This window comes from Platichthys flesus, chromosome 4 (assembly GCF_949316205.1).
Source record: "Platichthys flesus chromosome 4, fPlaFle2.1, whole genome shotgun sequence".
Lineage (NCBI taxonomy): Eukaryota > Metazoa > Chordata > Actinopteri > Pleuronectiformes > Pleuronectidae > Platichthys > Platichthys flesus.
Window position 1 is genome coordinate 23,233,189 of NC_084948.1, and position 20,612 is coordinate 23,253,800.

A 20,612-nucleotide genomic window follows, 5' to 3' on the forward strand; every position below is an offset into this window, starting at 1 on the left:
TGTTATCTGAACTCTCCCGAACCTGGTTAGAATAAATCATCGCTTTGTGATAATGAGGATTAGTTTGAGGTTTGTATGTATAAATGTCAGTCTATAGATTTGTTGCTTCATCACATGTGGCTTACATGAGTAGTAACACAAGTTTCACGAGTGTGTGTGTGTGTTTGCATGTTTATGAGTGCGTGTCTGTGAGCTTTAGAGGTGTAAGTCTTTCTAAATATTGCATAATCTACAGGCTCCGTGGAGGAGGAGGTCGTCAGGTCTAAGAAATCCGTCCGCCTCCAGCCCGTGACGAGCCAGAACCCGGAGACGGAGCTGATGCTGGACGGGGACGATGACGCTGTCAGCCTGCTGCAGGAGAAGGAGATGGACAACATGGGTGGTAAGTCTGCACACCAGCGCCTCCATCAATCCCCAACGTGGCCCCTGCTGGAGCGAGAGCACTTGGTTTTCTTCCTAGTAGCATTGTTACAGAATACAAGGACACTGTACACGTCAGTACAGCAAAGCAAATGTTTGGAATCAATTAATAGCTGGCACAAATATTTGATAGAAGTTTTATGTAGTTTTTAATATCTGATGTATTTGAGGTGTGAGTTTACTGGTGTGCTCCTGCAGTTCTGATCCAGCTGCATTTTAGTTCTGGTCTGATCAGTGTCCCTGTCTGTTTTGCTTTGGGTCTCTTCAGCACTGTTCCCTCCTCGTGGGTTTATCTCCAGAGGCAAGTCTCCTAAAGTTAAACTAACACCGGAAAGATGATCAGTCCCAAGAAACCATTGATTAAAACTGTTTGCTGATTCTCAACTTTACTGTGGCCTTATTTGATGCATCTGCCTAAAACAGCCTTTTTCCTATATGGAAGGTACATTGGTTATTCTATTCTAATGAGGCCACAGTAAAGTGTCACCTAACATAATCAAAGTGATCAAATCTCTTGATGATACCGATTAAACATTATTGAGGAAACTTTTTCAGAACTCTGCATTCACACACACACACACATATATTCAAACACGTGCATCTCCCAAAAAAATACAATTACCATGACCATGACTTTGATATTAGAAATTATTGAGGTCAATAAAACTGTGTACATGCATTTTCCAGTACATAAAATCCACTCCCTTGGTAATATAAATCCACAACACCTCGATAAAATTAATAACATGTCATATTTTTACTTCCATAGAAAATTGCTCTTAATGTGTATTTTCTTTGTGGATGTGAATACTTGGAAAGTGAGGGAGAGCGAACAACAAGTTAATTATTCTGCTGGTAAACTCCCTGCTCTCAACAGAGAACAATCACTGAGAGACGAATTGACCTTAACAGCTGCGGAAAGACAAATACAATGTTGGGATTGTTTTTCTATTCAGTGTCTTAAATCAGAGGTAATACTCAGTCAATAGTGCAACTTACTGCCAAGGCAACGAGTGCCCAAAACCTTTTGTAATGAAACCAGCATCATACTGGGAGTCTGAGCCAAACGACCAGGCCAACATTGAGCTGCTTTAAAAGGTGAGTTATCCAGAGTTCAGTTGTGTTTGGATTTTTGAGGAGAAGCCAAACCTTAACTTAACACATCATACAAACAGCTGGTGGTTTAAAGAAGCAGCATTTGTTACTTGTTTGTAGTTTTTTTTGTATCATATAAAGTTATACTGGTCGCTAGTGATCATAATCAATTTTTATAAATATTTCCTATATTTTAGTTACATAGAAGATAAAGAAATAAATAAATCAGAATCTCAGAGAATTTGGGAATCTGGACATTTTGCTTGTTTTTGGTTGTTGAAAATGTATGTATTCTTTTTATCTATATTTGTAATTAACACACACATATATACATAAATATATACATGCTGTCTTAAAAATGTTTCAGTGATAACAAAGGAGAACAGGCCAATTGGAAGTTGTTCCTTCTTTTGGTAATGAAATGGCAAAAAATAACCTTATCACATAATCTAATATCAGAGGTTTTGTTCCTGGATTCTGCCAGTGGAATAATTCAGTGTAGAGGGAAAGTTGAAATTGTTTTTGACGTCTGTAAAATTAACAAATCTGCAGGATCCGGGGCTGCCACTGACTTGCTGGTTAACAGTATGAATGTATGTGTGTAATAGATTCATTCCAGGTGCAGAATTTATGAAATAGAGCCTGAAACTCTATAGATTCCCAGACACTTACATATTAATCTCTGTTTCATCGCCCTGCGTATATATAACCGAGTTATCGCGGCTCGGTAAACGAGGCTCAGGCTGAACAAGGACGCTGCTGAGCAGAGAAATATCCCCTCTCATGATCCCGCAGATGAATCTCAAAGGAAGATGCTATGGCCCCTCCTCTTTGTCCCCGGGCCAGCAGGCGGCCAAACACTGTCTGTCAGACGCACTGCCCGCTGCAAAGAGCAGGACAAGGGCGAAAACACAAGAAGAGTCTATTCTCCTCAGAGGTCTCATAAAGGCCTCGTACAAAACAGCAATGTCGAGATGGAACGTTTGTGTTGCGTTTACGACGTGTGTGCATGTTAGAGATTATGAGCCAAACATTGAGAAATAACCATCTTTTTTTATTTTTTTGCCAGCTGAAGTCATGTTCTCACCAACAGGGGAGCCGCCTCACACTGCAGCATTTGAATAATGTTTTTACCAGGGCGCCCTCTCAGTGTTTGACCAGTATCCAATCACAGGCATGAGCAGCCTTAATGAGAGATCTGGGACGAGATCCTTGTCAACAACAGTCTTCCTCCTGCCAGCCGCTGGGTCAGTGCCGGCTGCCGCTGCCAAAGGGGCGGCGCCTGCACTCAAGGGCCCGAGCAGTTGTGGTTACTGAACCTATGATTAGCTTTGCTCCCCCACAAACATTAGAAAATGCTGCCCACGCTAGCATTAAATAAGCCTTTCTGTGTGAACGCATCATAACCAAAATTGGACAAAATGGAAGCCTGAGATGAGCATGTGAGCCGCTCACAAGGCATATCTTAAAGATGAGGTGGTACATTGGAGCGTTCTGCTGGCAGAACACTAGTACACCCCGAAGTGTGGTGTAGCTGCCACAGCCATTTTGTTCTGGCTAAATTTACCCCTTCTCTGTCCATGTTAGTCCCCATTCACAAAACTGACATGTTTATAAAACAGTGAAACCAACACAACATTTCTCAGTGTGTAATCTCAGGGGAAGAAAGCAGAGAAAGACAAAGACTTATAATACCCGGCCTTACACAAATCCGAGGTTATACATTTTGTTTGTATTGTTGGATTAATTCATGTTTTTATTCAAATGTGTCGAACCAGAATAAAATATAATAAGGATAGAGTAATATAGAATGAGGATGAGGTAAAAATGACAATAAACAAAAGTCCTTATTTGATTTATTTGTATACTTAAGTATTTATCTCTGTATTTTTATTTTGGAGTAGTGCCGTTTTTATTCGTCGAGGCTTTCACACGCAGCTCGGTGTTTTATGTTATACGTTGAAAGAGACATTCATAAAAACAGTGGAATGAGAGAAAGCAACGTTACAGTGACGTGCAAGCTGGTGCTGCTTTTCAGATACTCAGCACTGAGTACATTATAATGACTGCAGCTGTGTGTGTGTGGGGGGGGGGGGGGGCGTGCGTGCGTGTCATAAGTCAGCGTGTGCACGTTAGAAATAACATGTATGAGTGATAGTGCTCAGTTGTAGCATAGTGACCCACTTCCTTTTACATTTCTCTCATAATGTAAAAAGACTGGACTCGATCAGACGCTGCAGTCCAGCAGATGGATTGTGGGTAACAACACACCCATCGTCTCAGCACTTCTCCCAAACTCCCACTACAACAACATGAGACTCCATTGAATAGCCAGTCATTTATCAAATATTAGCTTTTTCAATATAATAAAAAAAAGCTTTAGTCTATACACAAACCACTAATATTGTGTAACTTGGCCTTAATTTCATTATTCTCATGTAAACATTTTAATGCCATATAGCCTAATTATGGAAAGATCCCTGAGGGGATTACGGCCTAATCCTCTTCCTCCCTATAGAGCGATGGAGGCTGTGGCTTAACGCTTCAGGGCTGCAGTGTCTTTCTGCAAGTGGAGCTCAGTGTGTGTAGATCGGGCTGCAGCACAATTCATCAGCTCAGGACGTGTTAAGAGGTGAAGGAGTTTGTAATTGAGGGGCTGGAACCTGAAGAGGATTGTATTTTATTATGGCTGAAATAACACAAAAGGATGAATTGTCAGAAATAGTAACAATAATAATAATAATTTCTTACTGATCTTTTTCTTTTTTAAGTTTATCTTCAGCCAAATATACTGAACGTTATCTGAAATAAACCAGCGTGAGTTTAGTGCAGGTATTTCCTCGTCACACGGAGCTGGTAAGCACCGTGTATTGGCTGCGGGCTGATAGCATCAGCAGATAGGATCACTGTTAATGGACTCGAGCTGAGCAGGAAGAATGGAGCAGGGGAGGGCGGTGTGCCTGCGCAGCTCCAAGAGCGATGAAGGGGCGCTCTGGGACCGAAATCCACTTGTATTCCTGTAACACTATCGGCCATAATTGGCTGAGGAACGCAGATTAAGATTGATGAGACATTAAAGTGGCTCTTTGGAGTTTAGGGCGGATCGATAAATATCCTGATTTCTCCTCTTTTTTTTTCGAGAGAGAGAGAGCCAGTCGCTCCCATGCAGACAGATCACTGCTCCACAGCGACACTGATGCGAGAACATGGTGGATGAAGAGGTGAAGAGGGAGGAGACTGAAATAAAGATGTGATCACTATCAGCTGACCAGGGTCACACACAAAACACACAGTAAAACAACATCTGGAGTAGAAACAAGCTCGTAGTATTGTATGTATGCGCGTGTGTATAACAGGATATTTATAGTGTTTTGTATTAGTATTATATACTGAGCCCACGTGCATCACTGAATGTCAATATCAATAGATTATGGAGATATGTAGGCTATGCGAGAATAATAATAAGGAATTAATTGAGTCAATTATATATAAATGTTAAACACATTTAATTTAAAAATAACGCTGGTTGTTTGGTTATAAAACATTTTGTATTATCACACAAACACGCAGGCTATCTATGTTTCGATACTTTATCCAGGCCTGCTTATTATAATGCGCATAAACTAACGCGCGTTCCAAAACGTTTTTTTGGTGAAAACAACACTACTGCTACAAACATAAAGATCAGTAATGGTGCAGTTATCATAACGGCGAAATATCTGACTTAATTGTAGTCATTCATTTTAATTATCTATAATGTTTACACGCGCACGATGTAGCCTATAATACATATTTACGCACGTGTAGTGGTGTGGTGGGAAACAGACAGGCGTCAGAGCACCACCTGTAATCGCATGTATCCTTTTTACAGGATTAAGCTCAGAGTTAGTAAACATGTATATATATTTATTGTACTCGCTGATGGATCATGCGTCCCTGCTCTGATCCGCAGGCCCCGTGGTTCTGAGCAGCCCGGCCCAGCTCGTCGCCCCTGTCCTGGTGGCCCGGGGGACTCTGTCCATCACCACCACTGAGATCTACTTCGAGGTGGACGAGGATGACCCCGCCTTCAAGAGGGTCGACCCCAAGGTGGGTAACCCGCACCGCGGTGTGCGGCTTAAGTTGGAAAACTCGCAGTTTGGTTTCCGACATGTTTCACCGTTTTTTATCCCCCCCATTGCAACAGGTAATAATAACCAGTCACTCTAGTTTACGCATTTGTTGATAATACCCTAAATACGGGCGGATTTGTAGCGGTCTGTGGGTGCTCGGTTTGGCTCTGTCGTTTTATACAATTGACGCCATATTTTCCTTTGCATATTATTACGGCTGATTTCTATTTTTATGTGTTTCAATTACCCGCTTTATTCATGCATTCGTAAAAAAAAAACTATAATGACCTTTGAGGCCTGTGCTCGCCATGCAGGGTCAGCCATCAAACAGCCATGACAGATTGTCCAAGTAATGCAACATAACTGCTTTTGTACATAATATTAAAACAGTAATAATAATATATAAGGGTGTTTTGCACAGGAGGTTGAGGTTTTAAAAATAAACCAGACTGACCTGCATGGTAAGAGATCTCTCAAAATGGCTTATTCCATTCCCCCTCCTATTTCCCTTCCTATGTGACACTTTTACCCAAAGTAAAATGTCATATTAATTAGGCCTACTTCCCTTCCGTCAAAACCACAGTTAATAAAACCATAATGGGACACAATTATAAAACAGCTCGTTTTATTAGCTCTTTAAATTAGACCAAAGACAGAAATTAAAAAAATCAGATCACAGATGTTATAATCCAGTGTATTTCAAGTGCATTTTTTTTTCAATTAAACTGTAATATATATATATACTATATCTGTTATCATTTTCATTTTTTTTATCATGTCGGCCTAAGAATGGTAGAGGAAAAAAAAACAACAACCCAAAAATATTAAAAGTTGGAATACTTTTAAATAATAATTCAAGTAAATCGATGGAATGTTCTCATTGTAAAAAAAAATAAAAAATGCCGTATACGCCTACCATCAAAATGTAAACTTTCAAAAAATTTGAAAAAGTCCATTGAAACAGATGAGTCAGACTACCACTGATGCAAGTATAAATTAAAAACGTTCCTACCGGATAGAGGAAAAACAAACAAAAAAAGGTTCAGAAGTAGATTTAAACAGGTGGATCCTATTTACGTGTCACAGAACAACATTCACAATTTTTTCAGACCACTTGAATCACAATGTATGAATGTATTTACAGTATAAAATGTACAGCTGTGTGTAAGTTGTTTTAGTTTTCTCTCTTTTTTTCCAAATGGTGTCTCGTGGGGGTGGGGGGGGGGCTTTATTTTAAAGCAAATGCTCAGGGTGGCACGGTGGAGGTGGAACTCCTGGGTTAATGGTGGGCCAATAATTTAAACTTGCTCCTAAATACTGACACCAACATAAAGGTGCACGGGGGGTGGGGAGAGAATATTAATAAAAAGTAATCTTGAAACAGGCCAAAACAAATGGAATGACAAGAGGACATTTCACCAGATTTAGCCAAATGGTTTGGCACATTTCTCTGTCCCTTTATGAGCTCGTTTGGCCTCTTTACCACAAATTTGAAAGACGAGGTGAACCGACATGTCTTTACCTCAGAGTTTCTCCAAGCTTTTGGGGTTGGTCAGTATTTCTCTCGCCAGGCGCCAAGTCTGTTTCGCGGCGTTCTCGAGCCCAGAGTGGGGCTTTCCCTGGAACAGGTCTAAATTGGGCAGGAAATAATGCGGGCACCTTCGGCACTGCAAACACGAAATAAGCTGCAATAGAATCCCGTTCAGGCGGTCGCCGAGGCAGTTCTCGTCCCAGTCCGACTCCCGGGGATGCTTCTCGCACTCGTAGGAAACCAAACTCTTCATGTGGTAGTTGTTCAGCGGCTGTCCGGGCAGCTCCAGGTGACGGTCGCGCAAAGCCTTCAGCACCGACAGGCACTTCTTCCTGCACCCGCCCAGCAGGAGCCGGTTCTCGGCCTCGGCGAATTGCAAGACCCAGGCGTCGCTCTCCGCCGAGCTCTGCTTGCCGTTCAGCGAGTAGCACTCTTTGGATAAAAGGTTGAATCCCTCCGCTTTGACCTCGGCCACCCGGTTCGGCCCCGGCCACGGGATGTGCGGGAGAGGCCAGTGCGCCGCGCTCCGAGGCCAGATCCCGGTGCACTTGAACGCTGGCGTGATTACCACCACGTATCTGTCCCGAATGCGCAACTTCACCTCACTTGTGTCAGCGACCATTTTGACAACATCTCTGTAGCTGCACTTATCCACCGCCTGCGCCACCAGCGTCTGAAATCTCGAGCGGATCTTGCGCGCCGAGAGGTAACCGGAGGCGGTGATGAACTCGACCCAGAGAGACATGCTCCTCTTGCGGCCGTCGCTGAGCTTGAGCACGGCGCAGCCCGGGAGAGAGCCGTCGTCCACAAAGTTGAATACTCCCATCTGGTTCAGATAGAGCACCACCTCGAACTCGGTGGGCGAGATGACCTCCAGTCCCTCGAACCGGTTATCCATCTCGCTGAGGGAGCTGATGAAGCGCGGCTCCTGCACCTCCACCTCCTTCAGGACATCCGAGACCACCTTGCACACCTCCCGGATGGACTTGGAGATGGCCGCTTTTCGAGTGTGGCATTTCTCGTTGTAGTATTTGTTGAGGTGGTACACCAACTTCGCCTGGGCGGCTATCATATTTGGGCAGAGATCCGGGTTGTACACCGGAGTCTCGCAGTACGCCGACGGATCCAACGCGGCTGTTATTATGGGAGCCAATTTTAGAGAAGAAAGGGGTCTATTTAAAAAGAAAAGGCAAAAAAAGGAAGTCTATTAATAAGACAACTGTTCAAAACTGGGCTCGGAGCACGTGCGTAATGATCATATCACAACACGCACAGATGCCGCTCGCTGAATTGCATTGAAGTCCTCTGAACAACCAGGGCTGCAGCGATTAAAAGTCCATTTCAACCCCGCGAGCTTCAGGAGCCGGAATATATAAAAAATAAAGCAGCCTGTTCTCCCTCTGTGATCACTGTGCCGGTTAAGGAGTCCGCGTAATTGCGCAGAGTGGAGTGTGCGCTCTTGACGCAGCCGCCCGGTGTTGCTGTGTTTTACGACGGGGACACACACACACACACACACATCCGCACACACACTTTATTATAAGGGAGGAGTTCGAAGCCAAGATGTCCAATCGCCGCGTGATGCGTCACCACTTCCCAGTTTATCGCAAACAAATTCATCCTTGGGTTTTATATACAAGCAAAAAAAAAAAGAAGGAAAGTACAGGTAGTAGTAGAAGTATATCGAGGAGCGGAAGTAACACCTACGCATTTGGAGAGAGAGATAGAGAGAGAGAGAGGAAATAACAAAACTGCATTTTCTCTGCGTTACATTTCTTTTCCTGGGACTTTATCTGCTGACTTTTTTATTCTTTTGATAGTCCGCTATATTGAATCATATATAAAACAGTAGGTGGGTTTAGAATTGCTGATGCCTTTGGCTCTTCGGATAATAAAACCTTACAATTTTGCAATTTAAATCTTTATTTATTTTTTCCTGCTGTGCAACGAATCCAACTCCTTCCACATTAGACGCGTAACATAAAGTGAGAGTAATTTCGGGAGTTTTAGTCACGCAGAGTATATTTGTATTTTGTAAATTGGGTTTGGCTTATTTGTGAGTTTGTTTTTTGAAGCTTTAATGAGATAATCGTGATTTAGTTTATCAATTAACCCTTTTCCGGCTCTTTTTGAAATTATCAAACAGTCTGGTATCAGGTTTGTGGCCGAACTATGGAAAAGTCATGGCTCTGTTTATATTTAGCATTGTGATTGTCTTTGACCCATTAATTATCGTGGCTGTGATGCATGTCAATGTCTGTGTGTGTGTGTGTGTGTGTGTGTGTGTGTTATCCTGCAGATCGAGGCTGTTTGTTTTGCTCTAACTGTGCAGGAACAGCCTGTACTGTGATGTATTTTAGCTGTTTAATTAATGGATCTTATATTGAAAGAAAAAAACACCTTTTAATATTTTCAATCAAGCATTTCACTCTTATAGTTCTCAAAAAAGGAACAGTAGCTTATATAACCATTACTTCATTTTGCAGTGAATTTATTTTGTTGTGATTATGTGACAGAGAAATTTAATAATGTTCCACAGAGAGATTGTTTCCTTCTGTGCTTTTATAATAATTTTATATTCAACAATACTTGTTATATTGAAATTATCATTTTAACAAATGTTCCATATTGTTAAAATAAAGACAATATGATCCACTGGAATTATACATAATTATATTTTTATAATGGTTCATATATTTTCGTATAATTACAGCAGTTATAAGATAACAATGCACAGAAAAATACAAAATAAGAAAATTAAATAAAAAAAAAATTAATTGCTAAAATATTATGGACATGCTAGACCATGTTATATAGGGATGATGTGTTTAGCCACAGCTGCGTTGATGTGACACAGTGATTCACAATAAAGAGATCTTGCCTCCCCACTAAACCCTCCCCGGCTCTCATCACTCCACTGGCACTCTGTCTCTCAAGGTACAGTGTGCGCTTTGAAGAGGACTTCAAAAAGATAATGCTGCTCGGATCAGATAAGGAACACAAAGGCGTTTACACTCATCTCCGCTCTCGTCACAACTGCACACGACCAGACATTATGGGGGCAGAGCGCCGCTCGTCAGCCCTGACTTGAGCTACACGGATGCGTCTGAGCGGAAGGTGGCGTGTTCGGGAAGGACCCTGATAGATAGGTGACTCCCATTATCTCATATATAGTCTCAGCCTGCCATGGACACACTGCCAGCAGCCTGTTGGCAGACCCCAGTGAAATGTCCACGCTGTTACTAGGCAGAAAGTACAGACATGGAGCAGCATCCTTTGTTTGTCGTCAATCTAATTTTGGAAAGAAGCTTGTATAAAAGGCTCCTTCTGTAATTAAATGACACGATTAGCTCCATTCTCTTACTGATATATCTCTGTAGGATATGGAGTATGGCATGGACGATGTCATGTGGTGAGAGGTAGTAATAAAACCAAAAAGCCTCTTCCACTCCCAGACTTTGATAGTGTTTTCTCTCACTCTCTCCCACTGTCTGTGGCCCAGCAGGTACTTGCCTCTTATTGGAACCAGACTGGCCCCACTTTCCAGGCCGTCTTGCTCCCAGTCAGATACGTCTGAATCCAATTGCACCTCTCAAGTTTGCGCTTTAGCCTTTTGCCGTCCTTGTGCGCGATGGGGGGATGGGGGGGGGGGGGGGGGGTGTATATATGTGTGTGTGGGTGTTCATTGAGATTATCACCTCTTAATCTAAAGCATGTGGCTGCACACATCTCACAGTAACTCAACTGGCTCTGTCCTCCCAAGACTCCAGCCGTTGTCAGGTCCGGCCTGTGAGACGCTCCAATCTTCTCATACCAAGTATCTCCACCATCGCAACATTGGAAGCTTTGTTGATTCATTTGAGATTCCGCCGGGGCCCTCACACTCAAGTGGGAAACATAAGGGTGTGATTCCAGCACAGGCCTATTTCTGACCCAGCAAGATGCATGCATGAATGTGTAAATCAATACAATGACTTCTGCTTCCCCTAATTTTGCACGAGCATGTGACCCTGTTTTGAAGGCTTCTTTGTTTCCAGAGCATGCCTCGACACTTATTCATGTTCTCTCCTCCATCTTTTTCCCCCTTTCTTCTAACAAGACTGATGGTCCCGCTAACATGTTCAGGCGTTTAGGGTCAGTGGCACTTTTCTGATGCCTGAAATTGCCCTTTGATGACATCGCTCGTGCCTTTTTGAGATGATGTTTCCACTGATCGTAGCAGATCTCATTAAATGTATTTATTTCATCCCCAAGGCTTCGTAGACCTTTGCTACACATAAATTTGTCATATATATAAAGTTTACATGAACACATAAGCACGGTATGTGTTCTTATACAAATAAGAGGAATCTGTAGAAAACACATGATTATTTTATTGTATGCACAAAACAATATGCAGCCTTGAGCGCTTAATAAAAAAATTATAATATGTTGAAAAAGTGAGTCCCACAGGCGAAACTGAAAAACCCATGCTCCTCAAATACTTTTTATGATTTTGTTTGACCAAAACCCTGTATTGTATAAACAGCAGGTTTTACAGATATATGCACACATGTCATTACATTAGATTTGTCTCTATTTCCTCGTTTTAATTAACAAAACAGTCAGTCACATTACACAAGTATCACAATTAGCCGAGTTTAAGCCGGATCAAGACCCTTAAAACCACCAATCTTCTAATAGGCGACGTAATTATTGACGAGGCTGCATTATTTTGATAATCCTATTACGCAAGAACAAACACGGCCCTTTCCAGGCTTTTTTCATTACATTTCCGGGGTCATTTAGTATGTAAGAGAAATAATCTCAAGCCACGTCCCATACAAAGGGAGTTTACCAGCTAGCTCTTGAGCTAATGTGCAGATTAGTCAAAGTGGACTTAATAGGATGACATATTTCTATATAAATCAGATTAAAAGCACTGAAACTTCGGAGATGTGACATCAATACTGGCTCTCGAACTGGGTGAAATAATTTACTTTAATCTCTGGGGATAACCGCTCACTTTCACACGTTCCCTGTAATTTTATTTGTCACGAAATTAAATTGTCATTGGGATTTTTAATAGCCAAACATCATTATTCCAGGCAATATGGTGTCTCGGTAGGAGGCCAGTTAATTTTTGGGCCCAGAGCCTTGCTGAGGACCCCCTTTGGATTTTGTCCATTCATTAGTTTTATTCTGTGCCGTGTATTAGCAGCCTCCTTTGGAGAAGTCAGGAAGCCGGACCACATAGCCAGAGGCTCTCAGGGACCCACCAGTGATTAACTCCACAGGCTCCATTCCCTGTGAAACCGTATCAATATCACGTAAACAAAAACACCCCGACTTATCAACCTGAGCTGGAGAAAAGTGTAAACTATGAAACTTAATTGATTGTCTGAGTTTCATTTGGCCCTTCACCCCTCCCCTCTGCAATATGGTATGCTTGTCAGCCTTCGTGATAGATTACATGCATGTATTTGCATGAATTTAGCATTAATACTTTTGTTTGCCAAAATAACGATCCAGAAAATGTCTAGTTTCCTGCACAAAATATAAAAAAATAAAGGCTTACTTTGTATTCCGTGCACTTCTTGGTTATATGGTCCATTTGGTGCCTGGAAAGGGCTGGTGCAAATTCTTTCCTCTCGTTTTATGAGCATTCAGGTCTGTCTTGTGTTTTGTTGAATATAACAGTGCTTAATATTGTTTACATGCTTGTACATGATTGGTTAAGGAGCGAAGATGGCTCTCATTTTGTATTATTTATTTATTTGATCTGTAAACACGCTGTCTTCTTTCATTTTCTCTTTATTCATCCATGGAAACTGTCTCTGACTTCCATCTCGTCCGTGGTGAAAGGCAACAATTCACCAGCGGCTCTGTGATTAATCTTAATGTCTGTGAGATGTCTACCATCTCAAGGTGGGCGCTGTAATCATCTGCCCACTGACCCCATGATGCTCTTCTGCAATCCTCCTTGCAGTCCTTGTGTCTGAAGCCTTATTTCAAATATCAGAATAAGTGAGCCCAGTTCTCTCCCACACGTCATGTGATCTAAGAGCAGGAGTGCGTCTGAGCACCAGACAAAGAGAATGGAAGAAGTGGTGGCATATTCCAGGTTTAAGGCTGCTAGTAATCAAATGTTGCTGCTGAGGCCGGTGATGAAATTAGGCGATGGTGCTTAAATAAGGGATGAAGGGTTCATAATTGCCAGTCCTAGAGATCTGAGGTGCCGGGTGCCAACTGTCAGAGCAGGGCTAATGATGACAAATGTCTCTCTATGCAGATTGCAGCAGCAGCAGCAGCAGCTCGGGTGTGCAGCTGAGAGAGAGCAAGAAAAGAAAAATGTATAGGGCCTAATAAGAGAAAGCTTGTGTGCAGCTATTTAATGACCTACATAGAAACAAGCCTCCCTAACTGACGGGCTGACTTTGAAAGTACTGGAGCTCGATGCTGTTTAGACAACACTCGCCTGATATTAATCATGTTTAATTGTCTCTGTGAACAGTAGGATTCATCCCTATCTGCTGCTTTAACCGATGCAGTGAACAAAAGTAGAAACTTGCGATTAAATTTGCTTTGAAAAGGATAACACAATAAAAAAAAAAATGTCTTGTTTGAGATGTTTGTGCTATATTTAGCTAAACAATCAATCAGCTCTGGAGGAGAGGACACTTAAAGCCCGGGATCAGCATTGTGCTTGCGTGCAGGTTCCCTCATTAGCTTTTCTTTAGGACACTCTGTGCTCGTCATTGTGCAAAGATGAAAAAGTGTCGTAAAAATGTGAAACCGCTTGTTACTTTGCAGGTCACGTAGAAAAGAGCAGGTTGTTCCTAAACTATTGTTGGTTAACAAGTTTTTTTTTTTTTCCCCTTCTTGTATTAAGTGTGTACGATTTTAACCACCTTAGCTTCAGGGAGTCATAAATCTGATTTCACTTACTGTGACGTAAAGGCTCATGCTAATAAAAAGAGCAAACCCCAGTGTTGCATGGCCAGATTTCCCCAATTTGTTGCATGAATGGCTTTTGAAAGGGGTCCCTCTCGGTACAAAGGGAGGCTCGTCTTTGTTTGGTTTCGCCCCATCTGTGTCATCTGGTGGTCTGTGCAAGAGGGTGGTGTCTCGGGGTGCTCCCCAGCGGCGTTGCCAGTTGTTTTATGGACTCGGCGGAGTGGTGCTGGGAGTTCATAAGTTGCCTGGCCCATTGTGTGCCGAGCCCAGCTGACACGTGTGAATTGACTCCAGCATATTGACAGATCATTTCCATTAATGAATCGGAGGAGTCGGCCTTGTTTCACTCTGTGATTTATGCCCTCGCCTCATCATCCTCTGAGCGGGGTTAACTAACAAACCCCCTGAATGACTCGACCACAAATTGCTGGATTGAAGGGAGTTTGCTTTGTTCAATAGATTTATGCAGATAGTTAAAGTGAAAACGTAAGTGTTCTATATATTATTTATGATTTGGAACACGTATATAGCCAAAATAGATGTACATATATATAGCCTAAACCTGAAATGTACAAGTTTGTCTCAAAGTTATTTTATATTTAGAATCCCTTTCCTCACTCTCTTAAAATCATCTGAGATTGATTCGCATCTGATATGAAAACATCTTGATCAAAGCCTGGCATCATTTTTTCATTTTATCAGGAAGCGATCTAGAAATGGATTCTGCTTGTTAAAAAGCCCCTGTAGGAATAAAGTGGTGATGTGCAGTTGCTTATTAATAAGCCACACCAGACAATTAAGTTTATATTCATCAAAGAACTGGCTGTTTTCTGTTTGGAATGGGTGGGCCTTTTCCATGATTTGATATTGACCTGCTTTTGTCTGTAACCACTGGCGTCTCATCACCTCGGCCTTGATCCTCTATGGCGACCATCCAGTTTGTTCAAAGCAACAGCAACACACAGGGCTGATAGCGCCGGTCCTCCGCCCGGCCTGTCACCCCCACCGCTGCTGCCACATGGAAGGCACATTTGCTCGCCACCATTTTATGCCGCTGTCACCCTCCCTTCAACAGCGAGGGGAAAGAGGGGAGGTGAAAGGGAAAGGAGGGAGAAGAGGGGAGGCTCACCCTGAGCGGATGCTAGACAAAGATGGCAGCAGAGACATTTTGTCTACTTTCATTAGTTCTGGTGGTGGTGAGCTGTGCTGAATATTAGCCTGTTACTGGCAAAGCCACACATCGAGGAGCACAGACGGCGAGCATGTCACAATCAAATCTACCCCACCTCATTTCCATCCTCCTCACTGAAGAAGTGGGACATATGGGGCAGGACGCCAATTGCTTATTTTATACGGTCATTAACATCCCTCAAACCACATTATACGGTAGGTGTGTCCCGACCGTGACAAAGTTTATCTTACACATTTACATATATATTCCCAGGAAGGTAAAATATTTTGAGATCCTCAAACGTTTGCTGGTCGCCGCTGCGTTTGTAAAAGTTTTGTTGTGGCAGTGTCACGTTCAGCTACACTCCAAAAATAATCTGAATCGGCGCTGTCATTTCCTTGAGTATCTTCTGTCTGGTATCTGTCAGCTTAAATCTGGACCCTATACCCAGTGTGTGTGTGTGTGTGTGTGTGTGTTTGTGTATGGGGGGGGGGGGTTCTTTGTGCTTATGCCTGTGAATGGAAGTTGTATGTGTTTTGCGTTTGCTTGTGATAAACTTGGTTGTTTTGTGTTGTTTTTGATCAGCAACTACACATTCACTCACTGTAAACCTCCCTATTTGGAGTTCAGCCAAAACACGGATGCTTCGTCTGGTTTCTTCTTATATTTTGCATCTGATTCTTTTTTGTTTACCTAAATAACAACACTCACACAGCAAGTCCCCGATCGGCGTGTGTGGAGATGCATCTGAATGTTGTGTTGCCCTGCTGGGCTTTCATCTGTTGGACTCATTATAGTAGTCATCTCACTGGGCTCCATTAGAGGAGCTCGGGAGACAGGCTCCCCGTGAAAAGAGTCATGATGGAGGAAGAAGTGCTGATGTGCAGCCTCCTCGCCTCCAGGCTTTCACCTGCTCAGGAAACAGCCCCCCAGGCGAAAAAGAGCGAGGCTGCTCAGACCGGCCAATGAAAGATTGAAGAGCTAAAGTCGGACGTCCTTAGTGTTGCTTGCACTGCGAACTGGGGTCCTTGAATTAATGGGCAATAAAAAAAGTTAGTAATAGGTAGATTAATTTGACCTGAATCTCTAAATCTGATTGGTAAAAAAAAAGGTGGATGAAAGCACCCCCAAAAAAAAGAAGACCCCTGATGAAGTTCTGCCGTTCTACCCTGTTAAATTTCAAACGGTTTTATTAGAGTGTCAGCTCTGTGGTCTTGGCAGGGCTGGGGGTGGGGGGGGGGGGGTGGAAGGGTGAGAGCATGTCGGCTGTTGACACCATCTAACGAAGGGGGGATTAGGAGTTTACAGAGGCAATAATATGATAGGTCAAAAAGAGGAGGCACTCCTCTACAGCACTTGGCTCTGTAATGAATGATTGACTGGAAAAGGAGAAGCTGCCACTCGCTGGCTGAGTGCTCATCTTGACGCCTGCCGCAGCGCTCCACAGCTCCCCTTGATCACGTTCCACTGCTCCCTTCTCATCTCAGGCACCAGTCTGCAGGGAAAAGCTGCTTTTCCCTCTTATTTCTCTCCCTAATTTACACATTTAAGACATTTTTGTTTGCTTATTTGCAATTCCTTTTCTTTTTTTTTGTCAGTGAGCCTCTCTCTATCAGTCCTACTCCCAGCCCTGAAGCCCACTCCCCAACACACACACACACACACACACAGACACACACACACAAACACTCCCTCACTTACAACCTTCCCTTTCTCTTCTGTTTGCCTTGAGGCACTGAACTAATTTCAGGTTCCATAATTGCGGTGTGTTGTACACCTGTCTGCTATTAATTCTCCCCTGTCTCTCATTCGGTCTCTTAATGAGATATTATTGTAATTATTGCCATTATGTTATTTTCTGTAATGAACTTGATTGATGTTGTTGTTCTGGAGCAATTTATTCCCTGTAATTAGTGTAAATGTGTTGGGAACTCAGACTGTGTGTTTATGGGTGAACCCGGTCCCCCAGTCAGTCATCGGCTGACCCCGGAGTTCCCGCTAAGAGCAGGGTCTGTGTTGGATAGGGAGAGGAGAGCCCAGCAGCCTGGTCACCACTGAATAGGGGCCCGCTTGTAGCCATTTTAAGACCATTACAACAGTGAAAGGCTACACAATGGCCTGCGCTGGGCTTTGTTTCAGCCTGTCACTTGCGCCCCTGTGAAAATCAAATAGTGCTTTGCCTTAAAAAGAAAAGGTGAAAAAGGTTTTACCTACACTCCCATTTTTTTAAGGAAAGTCTCCTTGTGTTTTTTGAAAGGGCGCAGAAAAGTTTTCAGCAACTTGATTTTCAATGTTATTGTTGAGGAGGCAAACTAGTGGAAGGAATGCTAAAGAAAACCTCGGCTGAATGAACAATGATGAATATTTTTTTTTTCTCTCTGGGGCTCTCAATCCAATTAGGGGTTTAATAAGGGTCATACATAGGGACTTCACGCTGCAGGTTGATTTCTTTTGGGTGCTGTTAGGGAGTCGGATGAGGCTAAAGTTGGGATAGGGCCTGACTGAAGTCTGGTCTCTTTAATGTTTAGTGAGGGGTCCAGTGCCCTGGTGAGTCATTGAAACTGTCCGGGGAGCACACATGATTTTCCCGTTATTCTGAAGTTCCAGAGATAATCTGACACTGCGGTGTAGAGTGGTTTCTTGCGTGGTAACAATTACTGGATCTCTCACATGCTCCACTGGTGTTGTCTCATGTTTCCAAAAAAGTTTTCTGATCAAATAATTTATTCTGGTCAAAGCCCACTAGAGCCCAGGCCGATATTTCCTGAATCCGATAATAATATATGGGTTGATATAAGTAGAAAAACTGGCAATGACTCCTAAGATGTCGTCATCAAACCATTATGAACCTCAAACTTTGTTTTAAATAACCATAAACAAAAAGAAGATGCAAATACAACAACATTCTTTACTGGAACTTAAATCTCTGTTTTCAGTGTCTTACCTGGAAAAGCTGTAACACCTCTTGACAATTGCAATGTGAATAAAAATGAAGAATGGATTTTTAAAGGGGCCTTAGTTGATTTTAATCTCCCCCTATGAGAGGGAAAGTGAATAGCAGGTCCCTAGAAGTGAACACGTCCAGCCTTTGTGGATTTGCTCACATGCTGGGGAGCTTTGAGTGTCTGACAGCCGTTTAACTCCACACGACCTGGTTCTCAAGTGCCATCGGTTTGGGTGCTCTTGAATCCTGTTAGGAGCCATAATTACAATTCATGCACTCTGTGTGCTTCTTTGAAGAAGCACTGAGAGAGCAAGGAGGGACGTGGAGAGAGCTTGAGAGAACCCCAGCAATGCTGCTCCTCCACCAGTACTGCAAACTCTGTCAGAGACTTTCAGTGAATGGCCTTAATACTATGGCCTGTGTTGTCATAAGCTCCAATATAAAGTAGTTTTGTGGATACAGAATCCTCAAAATGATGAAGAATCAGTTTATAGAGCTGTGTAAAATATCGTTTACAAGCTTTGTATAGTGCAAAATGGAAATATACATTTTTTAACATGACACATTTGATAAAATGGCCATTCTTTCAAGAGGACAAACAGCTTGTGAATTAAAGTGCTAGTGAAGGGAAGCACATTCAATGACTTTCAAAGGGATGGAGAAGAAAGGGTGAGCATAATGCCTAATAGGTGCTTTAGTAATTTCTGAGTTTTCATAGCTTAATCCGTTCTGAAAAGCTCAGGAGAAGAAAGGCTGCAAATGGCCCTCAGTATTAATTTGATGTGACTTCTGTACAATAAGGGCTGTGGATCCCAGAGGCCCATTTTCAAGCTTACCTTCTTTCATCATCCTCAGCCCTTGGAACTTCTGCCTAAATGTTTCATGAAACCAAGGCGGTAAGCCTCTTTGGTATTCTGTCTTTATAACGCCTAGTTTAAGACTATTATTACACCGTGTTCAAGGTAGAGGAGCACATACAAACAGTGGAGCTGCCTCTCCATTGTGTGAAACTTAAATTGATTTGGTACAATTGGGAGAGCACTTGTATTAAAACACACATATTCTATGGCTCATTTACCCCCTTTCACTTTAGGGTTTTACAAATGCAAATGAGGGTCAGTTTCCCTCCTTCTTTTAACAAATGCGTATTCTTCCTGGTTTTCTAAGTATATCTACCCAGTTTTAAATCAGTTCAAATAATGTGTTCATTGTCATTTATATTTATCATGGATTTCAACACATTGTTTCCTCAGAAAAAGCTTTGGACAAACAATCCACACACACACAGACACTCACATACACACACAACAGGGTCTTTCTACTCAGATTGCATCTTGATGTTTTGCTTTGATAAAAGTGACATTAAAATGAAATATTGCACTGTAGTTGTCAGCATGTGGAGACTTTCCTCGGTCTCCTATCTCCCATATGCCTGTGTAAAAAAAACATTTATGAACTATGGATCCTCTGTGAGATTCATTAGTCTGTATTTGTCTTTTCCAGCAGAGAGATAACATGGGGCAAAGATTCAGTGTGTTCTCAAAATACAAAAAAAAAGGTCCTGTGATGCCTCAGGAAAGTGCAGGCTGCATCTCACAGCTCTCTCTGCTGCTTTGTAACACATCCCCCCCCATTATAGCAATAATGTCAGGGATGTAGATACATGTGCGAGTTTTTTAATGTCAAATAACAAAGAGCCCTCTTTCTTTCTTGTGTGTCTTTTGTCTTTTACACCGACGAGGGGGAAACTGGCAAGGGACTCGCTGGGTGGGTCAGTGACCCTAGAGAAAACAGCTTGCATTAATATGGTCTAATCCAGTGTAATTAGTCAAATTACAGCACGCCAAGCAGCTTGTCAGAGGCTGTCGGCTTTGGCAGGCGCACAAGACGTCCTGAAGTCCCGCCGGACAGCAGAGACCTCAGAAGCAGCGTAGAGCCACCCTATACTTTTACTCCTTTCAGTCCATTTCCTTGGTCCCTACCTTTTTTGTGTTGATTGAACTGAGGAGAGCTCTTTTAGCTGCTCTGCATGTTTTCACCCCCCCCCCCCCCCCCCCCCGGCTGCCAACCTGGCTTCCTGCCTGCCTGCTAAGGTGAATCAAAATGATATGAGGATTCATAGCATGGGCCACGGAAAGTCAGAGTAATTATATCGGTGCTGCACGGCGCTTATACGTGATGTTGTGAGAGAGAGTCGGATGCAAGCTAACTGGGTCCTCTAAGAACCATAGACGCGGTTAAGACACTTCCTCGTGTCGCAGGATTAGCATTGGTAAAAAGATTTAAACTATATAATTACATGAGGATAAAGTACAAATTATCTAGTGCACTCAACAGCCAGATTATCATCCCCTGCAAACCCGTTCAGCCCCAAGGGGTGAGCCTGGATCACAAAAGGCCCTC

The 20,612-nt window shown here is 42.7% G+C and overlaps 2 protein-coding genes across 4 annotated transcripts in view; one reads left to right on the plus strand and one right to left on the minus strand.

Annotated features, from left to right (window-relative positions):
• Positions 1-20,612, plus strand: part of nbeab (neurobeachin b) — a 172,283-nt gene that overhangs the window by 111,078 nt on the left and 40,593 nt on the right. Inside the window, exons 38-40 of one of the 3 annotated variants that reach the window (XM_062385419.1) lie at positions 236-382; positions 689-721; positions 5,468-5,604. In XM_062385419.1, the coding sequence (XP_062241403.1) occupies positions 236-382; positions 689-721; positions 5,468-5,604 (317 nt within the window). Of the gene's footprint in view, positions 1-235; positions 383-688; positions 722-3,662; positions 4,808-5,467; positions 5,605-20,612 lie in introns of those variants that run through there. The other 2 variants (XM_062385417.1, XM_062385418.1) reach the window with 2 other exon arrangements.
• On the minus strand, positions 6,243-8,627 carry mab21l1 (mab-21-like 1). The gene has a single exon (XM_062386853.1). It carries the CDS (start codon positions 8,228-8,230, stop codon positions 7,151-7,153), a length of 1,080 nt encoding a protein of 359 aa, XP_062242837.1. The 5' UTR covers positions 8,231-8,627; the 3' UTR covers positions 6,243-7,150.

Bases quoted from the DNA above. Each gene is read 5' to 3' on its own strand.
- mab21l1 (XM_062386853.1), bottom strand. From the start codon at position 8,230: ATGATAGCCGCCCAGGCGAAGTTGGTGTACCACCTCAACAAATACTAC.